Source organism: Odocoileus virginianus, chromosome 7 (genome assembly GCF_023699985.2).
Source record: "Odocoileus virginianus isolate 20LAN1187 ecotype Illinois chromosome 7, Ovbor_1.2, whole genome shotgun sequence".
Lineage (NCBI taxonomy): Eukaryota > Metazoa > Chordata > Mammalia > Artiodactyla > Cervidae > Odocoileus > Odocoileus virginianus.
The window spans coordinates 34,911,083-34,931,752 of NC_069680.1; the positions used below are offsets into that span (position 1 = coordinate 34,911,083).

A 20,670-nucleotide genomic window follows, 5' to 3' on the forward strand; every position below is an offset into this window, starting at 1 on the left:
TTTCACTTTCATGCACTGGAGAAGGAAATGGCAACCCACTCCAGTGTTCTTGCCTTGAGAATCCCAGGGACGGGGGAGCCTGGTGGGCTGCAGTCTATGGGGTCGCACAAAGTCGGACACGACTGAAGCGACTTAGCAGCAGCAGAAGCAGCAAGGGCACTCAGAAAGGTAACAAGGAATACCTGCCTTCTGGCAGCCTTCAGATTGCAACCACTCCCCATGGTGCGCCCTGAGGAAGCTCAGGATACTGGCCATAGCTGAGGTGCGTATCAAAGGATTGGTTCGAGTCCAGACTCATGTATCTTCCCATGTGTAGAAAAGTGCTAAATTCCTTGAGATGTTTGGTTTTCCTTTAATTTACAATAATTTTGTGTCATTCAGACTATCTACCCTTTATTGCAAAACCCCTGTATATCCTAGCTAACCCCTCGCCTCTTTGGAGCAATTTTCCCAAGGTTACTTGAGAGGCTGCCTCCGAAGCCTGAAGTCTTAATGTCTGTTGTATAAAACAACTTTCAACGTTTAGGTTGTACATTCTTTTTCGTTTGACATTGGCGATACACAAAATTGTTAGAGTGAAAATGCACACCAACTGAAAAAAAGTATCTCTCTTAGATAACGTGCACAACCATTTGACGTTTTACTCAAATGGAATTTTCAAGCCATAAGAATTTCAGTAAGCAATATAAACATTTTCTTGGTCAATAGATTTCCCAATATATTTTAAATTGTTCAAATATTTTGACAATTTCAAACAAATTTTCCAAGAGTCAGTGAGCAGGCGTACTTCGTTTGGAATCAACAGATGTATCTTTCCATGGCTTTATCTAGATGGCTTTATCTTTATCCAAGCTATTATCAATGCAACTAAACAATGCATCAGAATTAAATTTTATTACAAACATGATTCTGTTCCAGAGTTACTAGTTTTTAGAAATGTTTTACAGCACAAGCATTACCACTCCTAAATGAGTATTTGGGTTAGTTGATTTTTTTTTTTTTTAACTTTTTGGATTATAACAACACTGAATATTAAAATAGCAGTACAAGTCAGCAGATCATTTACAAAACTTTCAAAGCACATACACTACATATATAGAAACTGACACATGATAAATTTTGTGTTAAAGGTGACTGCATATAGTAATATCAAACACTGCCCTCACTTTGCTGTTCAAGAGTGTTTTGAAATTCTATGACTCCCAGCCATTTTTAAAAATTTTAAGATTGCACTATTTTAAATGTCATGCATAATATACAACTTTCAAATATTTATTCATATTATTTTAAATTCACATAATTTTCCCATAAAATGTGACAGCACTGTACTCAACAGGCAATCCTTTGCAGGGCTCAGAGGTGGATGAATTTCATGACACAGTTTGGTATCTAACCATTTCATCCTCTACCACCCCCTTCTCCTTTTGCTTTCAATTTTTTCCAGCATCAGGGTCTTTTCCAATGAGTCAGGTCTTCACATCAGGTGGCCGAAGTATTGGAGCTTTAGCTTCAGCATCAGTACTTCCAATGAATATTCAGGGTTGATTTCCTTTAGGATTGACTGATTTGATCTCCTTGCATTCCAAGGGACTCTCAAGAGTCTTCTCCAGGGTCACAGTTCGAAAGCATCAATTCCTCACTGCTCAGCCTCCTTTATGGTCCAGCTCTCACTTCTGTACCTGACTACTGGGAAAATATCCTTGACTATACAGACTTTTGTCAGCAAAGTAATGTCTCTGCTTTTTAATACACTGTCTAGGTTTGTCATAGCTTTCCTTCCAAGGAGTAAGTGTCTTTTAATTTCATGGCTGTAGTCACCATCCACAGTGATTTTGGAACCCAAGAAAATAACATGTCACTGCTTCCAATTTTTCCCCTTCTATTTGCCGTAAAGTGATGGGAACAGATGCAATGACCTTACTTTTTTGAATGTTGAGTTTCAAGCCAGCTTTTTCACTCTCCTCTTTCACCTCCAAGAGGCTCTTTAGTTCTTTACTTTCTGCCATTAGGGTAATTTTAAAATGTTTAGCCTATTTAAAACTTTTGTTTACAGTCAATTTTAAGTATGCAGTTTCTTAGCCAGTAAAAATTTTTTAAAGTATTTTTAATGTGCTAGAAGATGGTTTCATGTATTTTCCATCAAATATAATCAATGATTTAATTACCAAAAATATTTTATTTGTGAACAATGTGACAGAATGATGATCCTTTGTACAGTTTTACTATTTGGAAAATTTTATAAATTCAAAATAATAATATGTTCATTTTTTATTCTTCCCAAAAGTTCAATTTAAAAGAGTATTACTGCTTTAAAATTTCAAAACATATTATCTGCACTTATAACATTTTCAAATTTGTCTGTAAGAGCTTGGTGCTTTGAAAAGTAAGAGGAATAGTGGCTGTGAGGAAAGAAAAGGAAGGAAGAGAGTATTCTTTTTTTGTTGGAGTAGTCTTACAGTAAAAAGATTGGTAAAATTAAGAGAAATAATGGAAATTAATTACTTACCTATATAAGTTCCTACTGCTTTAGCACAATCTGGTGGTGATTAATTTTAGGTACCGTTAATATCAGAAATATTAATAAAATTTTCTAGTTACTTTAACTCCATTTTAATTCAGCAATGTAAATATACACATTCATGGCAAACTATTTAAAAAAGCATATATCTTATTTAAAAAAATGCATTTCCAAAAAAGGAGTTAGCCAAAAGCAGTAGCAAAATTACATGATTACAGTAGGCTGAATCTGCACATATCCCTTAAACATCGGAAAATAATTACACACACACCCTTGTCAAATTATTTTGTAAAATCTAATACTGGTACTCTAGTGAACATAAGCATCTCTGTGATTGACTGCTCAGACAGCATAAACACTGTTTTCACTTAAGCATCTTTTCCCTGGTCACAATTCTTTAGCTTTTAGTTTCTTGTTCAGTCAATTTAAGAATGGCGACTGGTTATACACCTAGCCACTGGTTATTGATATAAGCTCTCATTCTTCATAACAGAGTATTTGTATATACTGTTAAATTGGATGGCATTTAATACATTGTATGGAGAAGGAAATGGCAACTCACTCCAGTATTCTTGCCTGGAGAATCCCACGGACAAAGGAGCCTGGTGGGTTACAGTCCATGGGGTCGCAAAGAATCAGACACGACTGAGCGACTAACACATCCCATGTACTGAGGTTTATTAAGAAAGGTGTGAAGTCAGATTATCCTAATATTTAAAGTATTAACAATGACACTCTTTTAGAAACAAAATGGTTTTGCTATAGCTCCTTTCACTGTTTCATACCTTTCCTCCCTATATTAAGAAGTATATACGTGAGAACTTAGTAGACACTGAACTTCCCAGTATATTCAGGAAGATATTTGAATGTGTTTGGTATAAAACAGTATAGGCAGCTAAATCCTAGAGCTCAGAAGGTAGGTACAAAGATGTGTTTTATACATTTGTGCTACAGGAGTTTATAATTCATTTCTCTTCCTCACCCATTCTATAATATTTATTATAAACACTGACTCCCATATGCTCCCTAGGCTCGTCTGAAGCACAGAACACAGTAAATTATCTGACTGATTATTTTCTCCATTCTCCTAAGGATGGTACAAAATCAGTACCATTCTAGATGCCATAGGGAATTAAGGCTTAATTCTTTCCTGGAAACCTAATTGAGAAAGCTTGCAACAGACACTAGCAAATGTCCTTTTCTTCCCTATGTCTTCCTCCCCAGAATACTCTACCCTCAGACCAAGGGTCATTTACATAATGGCAGACTTTGTCCTGCATTACCATTCACGGAGGAAAGTTGTTTGAAAACTTCAAACAACTTCATATATTTAAATCTTAGGCTAGTCCTCTTAAGCTGTATTTTTCTCTACAGTCCCGACCTTTGCCAAGTTCAGTACGTAACAAGTCATTTTTTAGTGATTCTTTTACTTATTTTCTATCCACAAACTACAAAAATCTTTCTGGAGATCTAGAATACACACTTTTTGCATATGTTGCAAAATACAAAGTAAATATATAAAATTTGAGTTATAAATTCATGTGAACTGATGATGACAGTTGAGTATTTTGCTCAAAAAGATGGTGTGGATTTTGAAGACCTTTTATACTTATTAAGAAGATAATCAAATGCTAGAAGATGGTATGGTTTAAATGCTAACTGGAAAACTGTTAAGATGTGTTTTACTGAGCCATAGCAAGTAACTTAAGAGCATCTCATTCCACACTACATGGGTTGGTCTTTGCAGGCTACACATCTCTGTAGCAACTAGTCAACTGCACTGTTGTACAAAAACAGCCATGAACAATGAGTGTGGCTGTGTTCCAATAAAACTTTTTTTTATGGACACTGAATTTCATATTAATTTTCTGTGTCTTGAAGTATGCTTTTTTTTTTTGACTATTTAAAACTGTGAACAATTCGTAGTTGACAAGGCCAAGAAAAGCAGGCAGTGGGCTGGATATGGGCATCAGGCTAGAACTGGCTATTATTATACAGGCTTTTATATGTTATGCAAATGTTTAAATATTATAGGTTCCAATTTAAGAGACTTTGGAGACATGATTTTTTTAGATCTCTCATCTTAAAACTTACACCAAACAAGTTCTCTACTTTCTGGATAAATATATTTACATAAGAGAAAAAATAATTCAGTATACAAACTCCTACTTTAAAAAAACAAACAAAAATCCCAGAAAGCTATAAAATGAATGTTTCACCTTAAAACATAATTAGGAAACATAGTTTTTATTCTATGCAATATAAAACAATATGCATAGATTTGGTACATAATTTTTTAGTTTTTAATTTAGGAAAAAGATAATGAGGAAAAGGTTTATAAATCTCTCTATCCCTTTTATAAAAGTTGCAACTGACACCAGAAATTCCTCACATGTACAACCATCAACTCTGATTACAATATGAATTATACCCAGGATTTGGAATTTACCAGCATGAGTTCTGGATGCTCTTTTAAAAATGTAGTTATATCATAGAACACTATGGCTTCTACAAACTTTGAGATACTTATGAATAGGAAACTCCTGCTTCCATAATATAAGGAAACAAGAATATTTTTTCCATAATCATCAAGTATAAAAAAACTTCACAGTCTTGATTTACCTTTATCAAAGGTGAAATGATTCACTGCTACATTTCATGGATTATTTTGATGCTCAGTAGTTTCTAAACACAAAATAAATTCCACATGAACTCTCATCTGTGTGGGTTTTCAAAAGCAAGACACCAATACAAGATGTATTGAATTGGCTGGCAGAAGTCCATGGGCTACAGAAAAGAAATTAAATATAAATGTTCACCAACTTTATCCATTCTAATTTTACAACAGTTTCGGGTATTGAGACCTAGTTGGTTTCTTGTGTCTATCCATTATGAACAGAACTCAATCTTAAAACTCCTCAGGGTCATTTTTTGCTGGGTATTTCATCGAGCGACGTATAAGATCTTCTCGTCCAACTTCCATCATTTGTTCCTCCCAAGATTTCATTTCGTTATAATAACGAATTTTATCATCTTTAGCAAGTTGAACATATACCTGAGAAAGAGTGTAACTGTTAAAATGATTTCTTTAGAGGAATCTTTGCAATTAATTTCTGGGATGCTCTCCAAAAATATTCTAGAAATTATCTTACTAGTCTATATGTTAAAGGGGGGTTGGAAAGAAATATTCTTGAGAGATAAAAATTAGATGAGAAACACGTAAGAGATAAAGATTTTTAAGTATTAATGAAGTTGCTACAATTTCAGGGTTTGGAGTGTGGAAAAGCAACAGGGGCAGGGTGTGATCATCACTGGATATGATGACACTAAGTTAACGAGTGACACTGTTTTAAATACCAGTTTTATATGGAATCAAAAACTACCAAAAGAAAAAAGCCAAACTGGTTCCAAGAATAGGACAATAATTTAAAAACACTGTGTAATATAGGGTTGTTGTCACATGAATCAAGCCTTGCCCTAATATATTCTCACAGATATTCTAACTAGGCACTTGGGATGAAAACCATACTACTTACTTGCTTTTGAGAATTAGAGAGATTTTTCCAGTGTTCATTTATAGCTTTCAGCTTTACCTGTAAAAACAATATACATTTAAGTACCGGATATAGGGACTTCAGTGATTAAAGAAAGATGCTGTTTTATTATTCATTCCAACAACAAACACTCAGATATCAAGAATCACAGGCAAAGACTCCTCAAAAATCTGAGACATAACTGACATAGAACAACACTTTCAGGTGTACAACACAATGATTACTGAAGTCTGTACCTTTTGACCACCTTTAATTACCAACGTGTTATTTGTGTCTATGTGCTCTTTTTTTTTTTGACTTAAGTGTTTTAGCACAAGGGTTCCCCTTCTAACGCATCCTCAGTAATACTTGTTTTTTTTATAATAGCCATTCTAACAAATATAAGGTACTATTTCATTGTAGTTTTGATTTACATTTCCCTGATGATGATGTTGAGCACCTTTTCACATACTTGTTAGCCATCCCTATGTCTTCTTTGGGAAAATATCTATTCAGATCCTTTGCCCATTTTTTAATCAGATTTTTTTCTTCTGGGGTGGGGGAATGAGTCATATGAGTTCTCTAAATTATTTGCAAATATTTTCTCCCATTTGGTAGGATTACTTTTCATTTTGTTGATGGTTCCTTTGTGCAGATATTTATCTTTCTGAATTCAAAAATATTAATATTCAAATATAAGTTACTCCGTCATAGACTAGCTCCAAATACTGTTTTATTTCCTCTGTGGCTTAAATGCTTACTTAATTCTAATATTTGTGCCACCGTGTTTTAGTTGTTGTCATAGGAACAATACAACACCAATTCTTCTTCTACATAGCTGAACTTAATTATGTGACCCAGAAAAAAGTTCTATGACCTCCCTTAGGCTTGGGAGGTTCAATCTATAAAGTGAAAGGGATGCAGGAATCCTACAGTTGAAGGAGAGGCAGAGAGACAGTGAGTACACTTCACACAGCCTGTGGTGTTGCTACCAGAGATCAAAGACTGAAGAGGAACATGGATGGCTGGAGAATACGGAGCAGAGAAGCAGCGGAGAGACAGGAGGAGAACGGAATACGGACAGGAGGGAAGGAGGAATACGAAAAGTACCTATTAAAGGCAGGAGGATATCATCAGTGATTTTAAGAAGTAGAGTTAAAACGATTAGCTTTACTATTCTGACCAGAACTTTCACTGAATTTTGTTTTCCTATCAACAAAAAGTGAGGTACCCAGATAGTATCTGAGCTTGTCTTGAATATTTTAAGCTTACCTTTATAAATACATTTAGTATATTCAGGGAGAGTTAACTCATTAAATAACTGCTCTCTTAGCTTTGGAAAGAATTGCTTTCATGCTTTTAGTTCTTTCATAATGTATCTTTTTACTTATGTTTAATCCATAAAGTTTCATATTCAGTGTGTTAAACAATAATTTATGAAGCTGCATGCATAAATAATCTTTCACCTAAAAAACTAATTCATGGAAAAAAAACTAAAGGGATGGGAAGGTATTTACTTCTGGTGCTATCTAAAATCACATTAAATGAGCACTCGCACCATGTGGGGACAGTGAGAGAAGGTGCCAGCTATGAACCAGAAGAGGGCCCTCACCATGATGTTGCCTTGATCGTGGACTTTTAACCTTCAGAACTATAAGCAATTCATTTCTGTGATTTATTTTTTTAAATTAAACAACTAAAATTTCTAAAGGCATAAAAACCACATAGACAAAGAACAGGAGAAGACACTACCAACACAGCATTTGGGGAGCAGAAAAGCAGAGCTAATCCCAAGCTCTAAATGCAGAAAGTGTTGGTCGCTCAGTCGTGTCTGACTCTGCAACCCTATGGATCAAAGTCTTCCAGGCTCCTCTGTCCATGGGATTCTCCAGGCAAGAATACTGGGGTAGGCAGCCATTCCTTTCCCCAGGGGATTCTTCCTGACCCAGGGATTTTACCCGGCTCTCCTCTCAGATTCTTAACTGGCTGAGCCATTGAGCTTCCCAGATGGGGCCAGTGGTAAAGAATCCCAATGCAGGAGATTTAAGAGACACTGGTTTGATCCATGGGTCAGGAAGATACCCTGGAGGAGGGCATGGCAACCCACTCCAGTATTGTTGCCTGGAGAATCCCATGGACAGAGGAGCTTGGAAGGCTACGGTCCATAGGGTCACAAAGAGTCAGATATGACTGAAGCAAATTAGCATGCATGCATAATAGTATTAAGTACTCAATACTGATCTAACCAAAATTATGGTAACTATCTTGGGAGGTAGGTTGATAGAAAAGTGAACAGTGGAATGAGGTAGAGATAAACGTTCATCTTACATAGTGAGAGATAATGCCTAAAATATAGGTAATGCTTAGAATTTTAGAAAAATCAGGAAGTAACAATATAAGAACATTATTTAGAGATATGGAGGTAAATACCACAAGAATCAACTAAAATAGAATGTATCTGCTTCTGGAGCAGACTATGACTGCACAGTAAAACCTGTATCTTTCATAACAAGCCTTATTTTCATTCTTTAAAACTATGAGTATGTATTTTTTTACATGAATAAAAATTATATAATTAAACTAATTTTAATTTTCAGGGATAAAGGCCAGCCATGAAGCTTCTGAGGTGATTCCAAGATGCAGTCAGAGTTGAGAACTACTGACTCAGAAGGATTCTCTAACACAAAACCTTATACTAATAAAACTAAATCCAACGTAGGTTAGTGACTGAGCAAATTCCAACTAAAAAAATAAACAGGCTTGCTGTTTTAGTAATGTAGGGCCATGGAAGCTAAATTTATAACCCAGGGCTTCCCTGGTGGCTCAGTGGTAAGAATGCGCCTGCCAATGCAGGAGACATGGGTTCAATCCCTGATCCAAGAAGATCCCCTTTTTGTTTTTCAGAAGTAAACTAAAATTTCCTACAACACTAAATAAAATGGTACTACTTTTAAAAGAAAAATAAAATCCCCAGGGAAGTAATCAGTGAAATCATATATAGCCAGAAAAATACATTACATATACACATCATTTAATCATATGTCCAACAGGATTTGTGATCCTACAGATCTAAATAACCCAAAGAATCAGAGTGGCAAAAACCTTCAAGAATTAGGAATCTGAGCAGACTTCTCTTACCATGGCATATTAGAAGAATAATACAACTGACAATTTGGAGCCTCTGAAAAGGAAATAAAGGTAAGACTAAGCCACAGCAAGAATGACAAGCTTTTTTCTTCTTTCCGCAGTCATAGATGCCATTCATATGTGTAATATAATACATCCCCATGGGTATAACCAACAATTTTTAAAGGACGTAACATGAGGCCGCAGGTTGCACTCAAACCCCAGCATGAAACATTACGCCTCTGCTCTCATTCTTCCCCAGTGACTGTAAAACCACTCAGAACTGCCAGGTAAGAGAAGTCTCCAGAACTTGAACACGCCTATAAAGGTGAAAATTTTGTTTTTTAATTTAAAAAGTTGATGATGTATATACATAGCTGAATATGTATATATACACATTCAAATTTTAAACATTTTATGTGTTAAGAAAAAGGATTTTTAGGTCTTATTTATATATACTATTTCTTTATAATAATTTATCACTTTTTTTCACCATTTTACAGGTTGCACCCCTAAAGTTTCCTGTCTATGTTATATTAAAAATTAGAATAAACATTTTTGAAACATACAGAGTTCTGTTTTACCTGTGATGTGCCATTCCTAGCTTCCTGAAAACGTTCAGCTATAAAAATGTTATAAGCCGAGCGAGGTCTTTTCGGTTTTCCAAGCATTGTTAACTCCTAAGTAAAAAAAATTTAAGATGAGATAAAGTTTTAAACTCTATGATACTTACCTTTACCTAGAGAAACTTCATTCACTACCATGAATTACAGAATGTTCTTTAAAATGAATGTTATCAGTATGCGATTGTTCCCTCTTGGGGTCAGAATTTTTGATAGTACTGTTTTGAAAATTCTAATAGATTTTATGAGTTACTTTTCATACAGAAACATTTCCTTTACATATTATTTTCATGGTCTCCATGAACTGAATAAGTGAGCAGTATGTACAAAATCTTTTTAAACATTAAAAAAGAAGTTTTATCCTTGTAAGGCACCACTTCTCCTTGGACAAAGCATTACGTACCTCCACTTGACAATTTAAGAACATAAGGTATTTGCTGCATAATCTAATGAAGGACACTGCATCATCCTAACCTACTGAGCTTCTGAACTTAGACAGAGATTTATAAAATGATGGGGATTTTAATGGCAATTTGGTTTACAGTCAATAACAAACCCAACTTTCATTCATAAGTAGGGCTCCTCTGATTTACATATAGAGATCACTTTCTCGGCCCTGAGCCTCTCAGGAAAGGAGGCATTTTACATCTTAACTCTGCATTTCCCCTTTTGTTTCTAGAGCTACCGCTAGGGATTTCTTCTAGGTGCTTCACTTGCAACTTACTGGTCCCCACACCTCTCACCTAATCTTTAAGTAGTTGGAACTGGGAATCTAATGGGAAGAAAAATTCCAACAAGGAGAGCAAATGGAAGTCTTAGGGAAAAATCACTCAGACTTTCAAGTTTCTGGTTCTACATGTAAGGAGTTTGGAAGTCATCACTCCATCCTAATAAGGATAAAGCTGATCAGACTGCAAAATCAACAACTCTCAGATCCATAGAAGAGGGGACACAGGGTGAATTGCTGCTCCCAAGATTGGAGAGAGACACAGACACGTGAACACAAGGAGTCGAGACTTACTGGAACAGATAGAGGAATGGAAACCAGTGGTGTGCAAGAAACTGAACCACAGCAGACTAACTGCTGGAAGCTCCATGTGGACAACTCTGAGAGTTACTACCACTCATAGGAAAGCCTCGTAATACTGTGAGGTTTTTCTCCAGGAACTTGACCAGATTCCCACAGTAAAAATCAAGGGGAAAAAACCCCTCTTGCTTCCAGAAGAAAGAAAAGAATCATTTCGAAATGCCAGAGTACGTTATTATTCTCAACAAGGCCTGCCTTCAAAGGAAACTAGTTAATCAGAACCTAATCTGCTAGGACTTCCCTGGTGGTTTACCGGTTAAGACTGTGCTCCCAATGCAGGGGGATGGGGTTCAATCTATGGTTGGGGAACTAGATCCCACGTGCTGCAACTAATGATCTGGTGCAGTCAAATAAAAAATAAACACATTTATTTTCAATGAATAGACTTCATTGAAAAGACTTCAATGAAAAGAAATACTAGACTACAGCTTACTTTAGCCATCCTGTACCACCTAAGCACAAAGCCACAGGCTCATTAAAGGTTTTTTTTGTGTTTTAATTGCTAACTCATATCTGACTCTTTTGCAACCCCATGGACTGTAGCCCACCAGGCTCCTCTGTCTATGGGATTTCCCAGGCACGAATACTACAGTGGGTAGCCATTTCCTTCTCCAGGGGATCTTCCCGACTGATCATCTGCATTGGCAGGTGGATTCTTTACCACTGAGTCACCTAGGAAACCCTTGTTAAAGGACCAAGACCTAATCATAAGACTGTAGAATGCTTCCCCTGTCCCATGCCTTACCACATTATGAAGGCCCATATACAGTTCCTTTTACCCAGCACATCATATGCCTAACTATCAAGAAAAAATTCCAAGGTGTACTAAAAGACAAAAAGCCTAAAGTAAAGAAACAAAACAAGCATCAAAACAGGCCGGGATACAAAATTATCAGACCAGGATTTTAAAACAACTGTGATTAATATGGTAAGGAATCTAGAGAGCTTGCAAGAATAGGCATTGTAAGCAGAGAGGGAAAACCAAAAGAATGAACTGAAAAGAAGTGCTAGAGATAAAGGGAACTCCCTGGCAGTCCAATGGTTAGGACTCCAAGCTTCCACTGCAGGGGGCACACATTCAATCCCTGGTCAAGGGACTAAGACCCCAAAAGCCACACAGCACAGCTTAAAAAAAAAAAACAAACCTCGAAAATCCAAAAGTAAAGAGAACAAAGACTGAAGAAGAAAAAAAAAAGACCAACCAACCACTATGGGACAACTACAATATGCATAGTACACATGGAAGACAAACACTGGGCTGGATGAAGCACAAACTGGAATCAAGATGCTGGGAGAAGTATCAATAACTTCAGATATGCCAATGACACCACCCTTATGGCAGAAAGTAAAGAACTAAAGAGTCTCTTGATGAAAGTGAAAGAGGAGAGGGAAAAAGTTGACTTAAAACTCAACATTCAGAAAACTAAGATCATGGCATATGGTCCCATCACTTCATGGCAAATAGATGGGGAAACAGTGGAAACAGTGACAAACTTTATTTTTGGGGGCTCCAAAATCACTGCAGATGGTGACTGCAGCCATGAAATTAAAAGATGGTTGCTCCTTGGAAGAAAAGTTATGACCAACCTAGAGAGCATATTAAAAAGTAGAGACATTACTTTGCCAACAAAGGTCTGTCTAGTCAAAGCTACGGTTTTTCCAGTAGTCATATATGAATGTGAGTTGGACTATAAAGAAAGCTGAGCACTGAAGAATTGATGTCTTGAACTGTGGTGTTGGAGAAGACTCTTGAGAGTCCCTTGGACTGCAAGGAGAGCCAACCAGTCCATCCTAAAGGAAATCAGTACTGAATAGTCATTGGAAAGACGGATGCCGAAGCTGAAACTCCAATACTTTGGCCATCTGATATGAAGAACTGACTCATTAGAAAAGACCCTAATTGAAGGTAGGAGAAGGGGATGACAGAGGATGAAATGGTTGGATGGCAACACCAACTCAATGGACATGAGTCTGAGTAACCTCCAGGAGTTGGTATTGGACAGGGAGGCCTGGTGTGCTGCATTCCATGGGGCTGCAAAGAGTTGGACACAACTGAGCAACTGAACTGAACTGGAATAGAGGAGAACAGAGAAAGGAACAGAAATACCTGAATAAGAAACTCCTTATATCTGCTCAATCCTCATTTCTGGTCCTCCCCACTCAAAGTACTAGTGAGGTGCATTAAAGAGCAAGGAAGAGCTCAGGAGAGAGAGTAAATCCTAATTTTCCACCCTCCAAATACCACCCCTATCTTTTCTGACTTCCTTTTACTAATTGGATTAGCAGTCTTAGATTACTATAATTGACTTGAAATTGGGCGAGTCCTCAACCCAAGAGATAGGAGGGCTTAAGACACAGGGATCAGGAAGAGAGATACCATCACTTCACATTAAAGGCTGGAATCTACTTTTCCAGAGAAGTAAGTTTTTGCTCTGACGACCATTTTCTGTGGTATATATACTGGATCACCAAGTTCACCACCTCACACCTAATACTATGGAAAGATGTAGTCTATCAAACAACAGAATTTATATGGACTAATACCTTAAACTGGAAGCCACTAATTTTGAACCATGTGGGATTTTTGATGAGGAAAAATCGAATTTCATCCTAAAGGTACTTTAACTTTATTAGCTACAATAGGCACTTTTAAAACATTGATAAGTTAATGAATTCAGTCTATTCGGCAATATTCAGAATGAAATTCACCATCATCTATAGAACAATTCAAATCAGTAAGTTACTCTAGAAAAGACCCAGAAGCAAGACTTTTGCTATTCCTGTTTTTCCTGTTTCATAACTCTGTTCCTACAGCTTTCACACCAGTCCTAATTATGTATTTCAAACTCAGACACATCCAAAAGGAGCAAAAACAGTTTACAATATACTCAAAGGCAAGTGGTCCTAGTGGCAGAAGGAAACTATCCTATATTTTCCTAACTGAAGTATATTCTCTACCATATCATCAAAATAAGGGGAAAAAAAAAACCAAACCTGTATTTACAGATATATAAATTTCAGTTTTTTGCCAAAGAAAAAGACTATTGCAACCATACTCACTCTCTTTTTTATTAGCGCTTTCTTTTTTAAACGTTTCTGCATGATTTCTTTTTCCAAAGATACCATTTGACTTGGAGTTAGTTGTTCTTGAATTCTGTTTATCTCTTCCTTGTATATCTGCCAGTCTGCCCTGTAAGCATCTTCATATATCTATAAATGTAAAACCCAAATAAGAATTTAATAAACTACTGCTGGCTAATTAAACATAGCACACCTGACAGGGAAGGACAACTGCATAACTTCAGGAAACTGACTGAACCAAGTGGAAAATGTACTCTGAAATCCCACTTATAAATCATGTGTTCTTCAAATATGTTATCCAAGGCCTAGCAACTGGCCTCCAACTTCAAATTGCTTCAAAAACCAACCCTTCATCACCACTGCCATTTATCCATATTCTCATCATTTATGTGGATGAGAAAGTATGACATTCCTTTGAGATAACAAATGTAAAAAAATAAAAACAAACGCTGGGTCATCTGGCTCCTTAAAGGACATGACAGTTGTCCTTAGCTGCAAAATAACTGGTCAGCAATGCTGAAAATTTATATGCTTACCTTTTTCTCTGAATCAGGAAGTTCCCGCCATAGCTTAGCGATTTTTCTAATTAGTTCTGAATTTTTTGCATCTATGAAATGAAATAAAAATTGATGTCACCATTTTACATCTCAGGATCAATTTCTAAAGACTTTCAGGAAAGTATAATCCATTAGCTCTAAAATTAAGTATTTTTACAGACATTTTCCCATACACAACTTAAAATGATTTAGTTTTTAACCAACTAATTTAAGTACAACAAATAATTTAATATTTTATCTAACATTGTTAAAGTCTATTATCTAATAATTAAATTAAGGAATAGTATCACTTACCACCAAAATGGTCCTCAGGAATTGATTACTAAGTTAAAGCAACTGGGGAATCAGTGTCTACAAGTTTTCTACTTCATATTTCAATCAAAAACATTTTTTTCAAGTCTCTCAGGAATCATCAAGTTCATAAAACCTGACTAAACAACAAAATATAGTCTTGATTCATATAACACCACCCTGTATTTCGATTACAGAAATATTGTTTGCAAACAAGCTAAATTATTCTAAAACCAATTCATTATTCTCCATTTCCTGCCTCATCTTAACTGGAATGACAAGGTATAAATGATTTAACAAACCACTTGTTAGTTTCAACTCCTACATTTTAAAAGATGTGAGTACTGAAGCATGTCTCTTAAACCAGTTCTTTACGTGACTATTACAGCTCATATGATTTTCATTAAGTGCCCTGTGATGTAATGCATATGAAAAAGCTTTAGAAATTATAAGACAAGCTCAGCAATTACTAATTTGGTCACTACCTTTACACTATAGCCCCAGTAAGGACCCAGTCTTTCTAGAGAGTCAACAAATCTAACTGGAAATCTTTCAGAAATTCAAGAACTGGCTTTCAGTCAAAAACCTCTTAAAATTAACAATCTGTATTCAGCTTTAAAGTTTATGCAACACATCCACAGAAATTATTTCACTGCGACTTTATTAATAATTCCCAGTGGCAGCAGTAGGAGCTAAGCAAGAGGTAAAATGATTCATCAGTGGTCCTCTGGGCCAATGGCCACAAGGCCCCAAATTCAGCTTTTTCATCCTCTTTCCTGGGTACTTTCCATTCTACATGCTATTTTTAAAATACCTTTCACTAGTTCTCAATTACATTTAAAGCATTTTTATTTGGTAAAAATTACCTTACTGCTGTGCTTACACTGATTTCTTATGCATGCCTGCTAGGTCGCTTTAGTCGTGTCTGAGTCTGCAAATCCATGGACTGTGGCCTGCCAGACTCCTCTGTCCAGTTTTCCAGGCAAGAATAAAGGAATGGGTCACCATTCCCTTTTCCAGGGGATATTCCCCACCCAGGGATTGAACCCATGACTCCAATGTCTCCTGCACTGGCAGGTGGCTTCTTTACCACTAGCACCACATAGAAAGCCCATGTTATATCTATTTTACAGGCCATCAAACAGAATGGTTATGTTTCTGCATTCAACAGATGCCTGATACTGAAAATCAAGTCTGCAATTTAACTGCTTAGTGGCATCTTTACTACATTAGAGAAGAGTATATAACCCAAACTCCTTACCTGGGTTCTGAGCTTTAAATATGGGCAGCTGTTCTTTAGAAAATCGAACGTATGAAGTCATAGGCTTCTTTGGATAACCACTCAAGTTGGATGAAAACCATTTTGGAACATACGCAAAACTACATACAAATAAAAAGAAAATAACCAGTGTTAAACATTTAAGTACCCGTATTCATAATTATGTGAACACAGATGCCAAACAAGATATCAAGATGCTACATATCTGACACCTAACACTTCGACAAGAACACTAATGATATTTAAAATCCTGTCCTATCCAGGGGAAAGAGCTTGCAAAACTGAAGTTTCAAAGCCCTAACCTCCTAGCAAGGGCAGAGAGTGAAGGAAAGCATGTATCTACAGCTCCTGGGCCCTGCCTCAATGCCTAATGAAGGCAGGAGACTCCTGGAGCGACTTTGCAGGGGACGCCGAAACAGGTGCTCCAAGGTACGAGAGTGAGAAGGGATGGGACGAGGGGAAAGGTGGCCGGAAGGAAGGCCAGGGGTACTGATGGAGTAAGGCCTGGTCTCAAAGCCACCATCCCCGTGGCAAGGTCGAGGTCGGAATCACAGGGCCAAGTCAGTCCTGACCATTTTAGGGGGGACAGAAAGCGGGGAACAGCGTCTACATTCCAACCCCAAGGCGTCCTGAACCCTTCTGCCTCCTAAGGTGCAGGCGAGCAGGCTTACCTAAAGGGAGAGCGCAGTCGACTGCCACAGCCCGCGCAGAGATCCGCTCCTGACTTTCCCAGTGCATTCAGCACACCCCACATGCCCCGGAGAAGCGCCATTGCATCCGCTGACAAAGCACCGACCAGGCCCCAATTCCCTACAGCGCCCTGGCACAAAAGAAACCTCAACAAAGCCGACTTAAACCCGCGAGAGCGCCTACCAAATTTACTATCACACCCGCCACTCTCAAGGGTCTATGGGAAATCGGCTAACTTCCGGTTTAGCTAGGAGGCGGGGCAAGGTAGAAGGCGCAGGCGTAGTAGTGGCTTCCTTGGTGGGCGGGACTACGAAGAAATAGGAGGAGCTCGGAGGCGGAGAAGGGAAACTATAACCCGGCTAGTTTACGGAGAGACCTGGCCTCTAGGGGGCGAAGCTGAGCCGCCTCTGTCCCAATCCCACCCCCCCACCCCCCCGCTGCCTGCTCAGCCGCCGGGCCAGGAGGCTAATGGAGGCACGGCGGTGTCCTCACACGGATAGGGCACTGGCTGGCCTGTGACGACTGGAAGGGCTAGTACGTAACAGACAGTTTACGACTAGGACGGTGGTAGCTGTGCCGCCCACGTTGCTGTGAGGTCAGGTTACTGGGTGCTATGCGCCCAGCAGAGTCCCTCAGTTCAAGTAGGAGCGCATAGTCCAAAATTACCGTAGAGGAGGTCGGGTGGATCACGGTTTCTAACCTTAAAATGCAGATTCCCGGGCCTTGCCGCAGAGCCTGATTCAGTATGTTTGTGTGGGTCCCATGTCTCAGCTTTTTAAACAAGTTCCTCAAGGTTTAACAAGCTCTGATGCCAGTGGTTATGGGACCACATTTAAAGCAACACCGATCCAGACCATGGCCCCATCCACTGAGACTATCGCTGACCTAATCTTCAAGCTTGACATCCAACCCTACTTACTTTGTGGGGAGGAGACTGGCTAGTTATTTGTCCGGAGGCTAGAGTTCTAGCCCCATCATTTACATTAACGTCTTGATCTGGGAATGTCACTTCCCCACTGTAAGATTTAATTTCCCCCACTGCAGACGAGGATGTTGGACCAGATCAGTCTTCCCAACCAAATCTCTGAGTACGTGTGACAAGTATGCCTTGAGATATTAATCGATGTGCAGTACGGCCATTTTCCATGTGGACAATGACATGAAAAAAGATTGGGAAAACCCAAACTAAAGCTATCTAAGGACCCTTCTAGCTCTCAGGTTCCATTTATTTCAAAGAGCCACATCCTGAAACAGCTTTTTCTCTGTTGGATAGCTTTGTAAGAAAATTCTTACTAGTGTCATATTGAGCTGAGAGTCTTTATCTTTGAAACACTGGCCCTTTGGTGCTACTACTAAACCCACTTCTTTTAAGTGGTAAGCAACTATCACTTCCTTTTCAAAAATTCTCAGGATTGAAAGGGACCTTTTAGGTCATCTGTTCAAATCTCTCACTCTGTCATGGAAGAAACAGGGTTGGATTTTGTTTGTTAGCTTATTTTCTGAGTACACATTATGTACAAGGCCACAAACTTAGATAAAAAACAGCCTTCTCAGGCCAGTGAACTCTAGTGGCAAGAGGCAAAGAAATGAACAGTTACATTACAATGTTAAGCTAAACGTATCAGATAGAATTCCTTATAATTACATTTTAGCTGATTTCTGCAACAACTTTTCTTTACATTTTTCTAGAGTGTTTTTATTCTTTCAGATGTTTGATAGATATAAAGTTAAACTTTTTTGAATAAAGTCTTTTTGTTGTTCTAAAGTGTCATTTTGATAAATCTTGCTATAAAGTTCTTATAAATCTGATCTATAAATCTGTTCTCATCAGATGTGAATATTCTTTGACTCATATACATTGCTGTGATGATTTTATTCCAAATTCAGTATTTACACAGAAAATATAATTCTACCTACTCACCCAAACTGTCTTTGTACAAAAAAGCATGTGGCTTTATGTATATTTACTTTATAAAACTTGAAGACTTACCACAGTGTTTTTCAGGGTTCTGTCCCTTTATTTTGCTTTAAAAGTTCACCTACTCCCAGTGTTTCAGTTCCAACTGATTTCCACTATCAGTTACATCCTCATGGTTCCCATATTTCATATTGAATCCATACCTCTCCTTTTACTTTCACATCTATATAGCCACTGTCTTCTGGACATCTTTACTGTCATGTTTCACAAATACCTCAGTTTTTCCTGAACAGAATTCACTATCTTTTGCCTATCTTGAACTCCTCTTCTTGGTAAGAGGCACCAGTATCCTATTGGAATCATGCTACCCAATATCCTGATAAACCATTGTGTAGTCTCCCTCACTGACCCTCCTCACCCATCAACCAACTAATGATAAGTATTGCTGATTATACTTCATTAACCCCTCTAGTAAGTATTTCTTCCTCTTCTGTCCCATTGCTGTAGCTTTTGTTTAGGCCAGTAGTGTGTTGGTAAATCTGCTCTCCAAAAAGAGAACCCTAATTTGTAGTGTTTGCTGAGATCTGTGGTGTAGATAACCCCACCAGGGCTGGTTTCAAACCATCCAACTGAATGTCACTGAATCTGAAGTTGGGAAGAAGTATACATGATTGCCTCTTCAAACCAGTACTGGTCAGCTCCAGTACAGCTCTGCTATCTTTTCCCAAACTTTTACAGGAGCTGTTCTACTTTCAGTCTTAGTTCCCTCCAAACCATATTTCACAATGTCATTAGGTCAGTCTTTCTAAAAGGCAAATTCCATTCATTGATTTGTTCATGAAGTGTGTATGGAGCACCAACGCTATGCCAGGCAGGCAGTGATCACATTTCTGTACTTAAAACATTCTGTCCCTCCTTTTTATCCACAGAATCAAGTTTAAATTGTCATACATGGCAAATTAGGTCCTCTATGCACTGGCCTTTCTCTTCCTTCTAAAGCTTCATTCCTCACTTCACCTTTGCTTGTAATAATTTATTAAATATCCATTTCTTATCTGGCTTAACAAATACATCAAAGCACTTCAATTTGGTTCTGACTTTATCACTGTGTTTTGTGTGACATGCCAAAGTTATGGAAATTACTAGATAAGAATACAGGCTTAGGGCTTCCCTGGTGGCTCAGTGATAAAGAATCCACCTGCCAATGCAGGAGTCATGGGTTCAATCCCTGATCTAGGAAGATCCCACATTCCACAGAGCTGCTGAGCCTGTGTGCCACAACTATTGAGCCTGTGCTGTAGATTCAGGGAGCCGCAACTATCGAGCCCACCTTCCACATCTATTGAAACCCTCACCCTCGAGCAACATGAGACACCCCCAGCCACAGCTAGAGAGAAGCCCATGCAGCAACAAAGACCCAGCACAGCCAAAACTAAATAAAAGTTTTTTTAAAAAAATAGAGGCTTAGAAGTTAGACAGATCTAGATTCAAACCCTGTGCTTGTTATTCGCTGTGTGACTTTGCCAAATGAAAACCTCTCTGACCCAGGGTTTCCCCCTCTGTGAAATGGGAACAATGATGATAGATTCTTAGGATTGTTATGAAGATTAAATTAGAGAATACATAAAAAGTTATTAGCACAGCCCCTGGCACATAGTAGAAGTTCAGTAAGTGTTGCCTATTATTATCCCCACATTATTCATAACAGTTGTTAGCTTTTAATTAAGTATAGGTATAGAATGGATTATACCTAAAAAAGTCATATTTGTATCACAGCCCTGTCTTTTATTTTATCATTTTTCTCTCCCGATTAAATAACATACATATCAGCATTGCTCCCCTCTTCCTATTGAGCTTTTAACATTTCTTAATTATTAGTGATGTTTGAACATAAACACTATGGTAGGTGATGAAAAATTAAAACAACACACCCTTAGGTTGGAGTTTTTTTAATGTTTTCAGAACTT

The 20,670-nt window shown here is 37.8% G+C and overlaps 1 protein-coding gene across 1 annotated transcript; it reads right to left on the reverse strand.

The window, feature by feature from the left end:
• Positions 1 to 875: 875 nt before the first annotated feature.
• Positions 876 to 17,227, reverse strand: TFAM (transcription factor A, mitochondrial). Its single transcript, XM_020903712.2, has 7 exons — positions 16,767 to 17,227; positions 16,078 to 16,196; positions 14,505 to 14,575; positions 13,948 to 14,097; positions 9,762 to 9,857; positions 6,055 to 6,111; positions 876 to 5,573 (listed from the first exon to the last, which is right to left on the reverse strand). Exons 1-7 carry the CDS (start codon positions 16,865 to 16,867, stop codon positions 5,427 to 5,429), a joined length of 741 nt encoding a protein of 246 aa, XP_020759371.1. The 5' UTR covers positions 16,868 to 17,227; the 3' UTR covers positions 876 to 5,426.
• Positions 17,228 to 20,670: the final 3,443 nt, after the last annotated feature.

Excerpts from the sequence above, each read along its gene's own strand:
- TFAM (XM_020903712.2), bottom strand. The coding sequence starts at position 16,867 with ATGGCGCTTCTCCGGGGCATGTGGGGTGTGCTGAATGCACTGGGAAAG. Across the intron at positions 16,197-16,766 it reads CGACTGCGCTCTCCCTTTAG|TTTTGCGTATGTTCCAAAAT; the intron begins GTAAGCCTGCTC and ends ATTTGTATGTAG. Across the intron at positions 14,576-16,077 it reads ATTTAAAGCTCAGAACCCAG|ATGCAAAAAATTCAGAACTA; the intron begins GTAAGGAGTTTG and ends TTCATTTCATAG.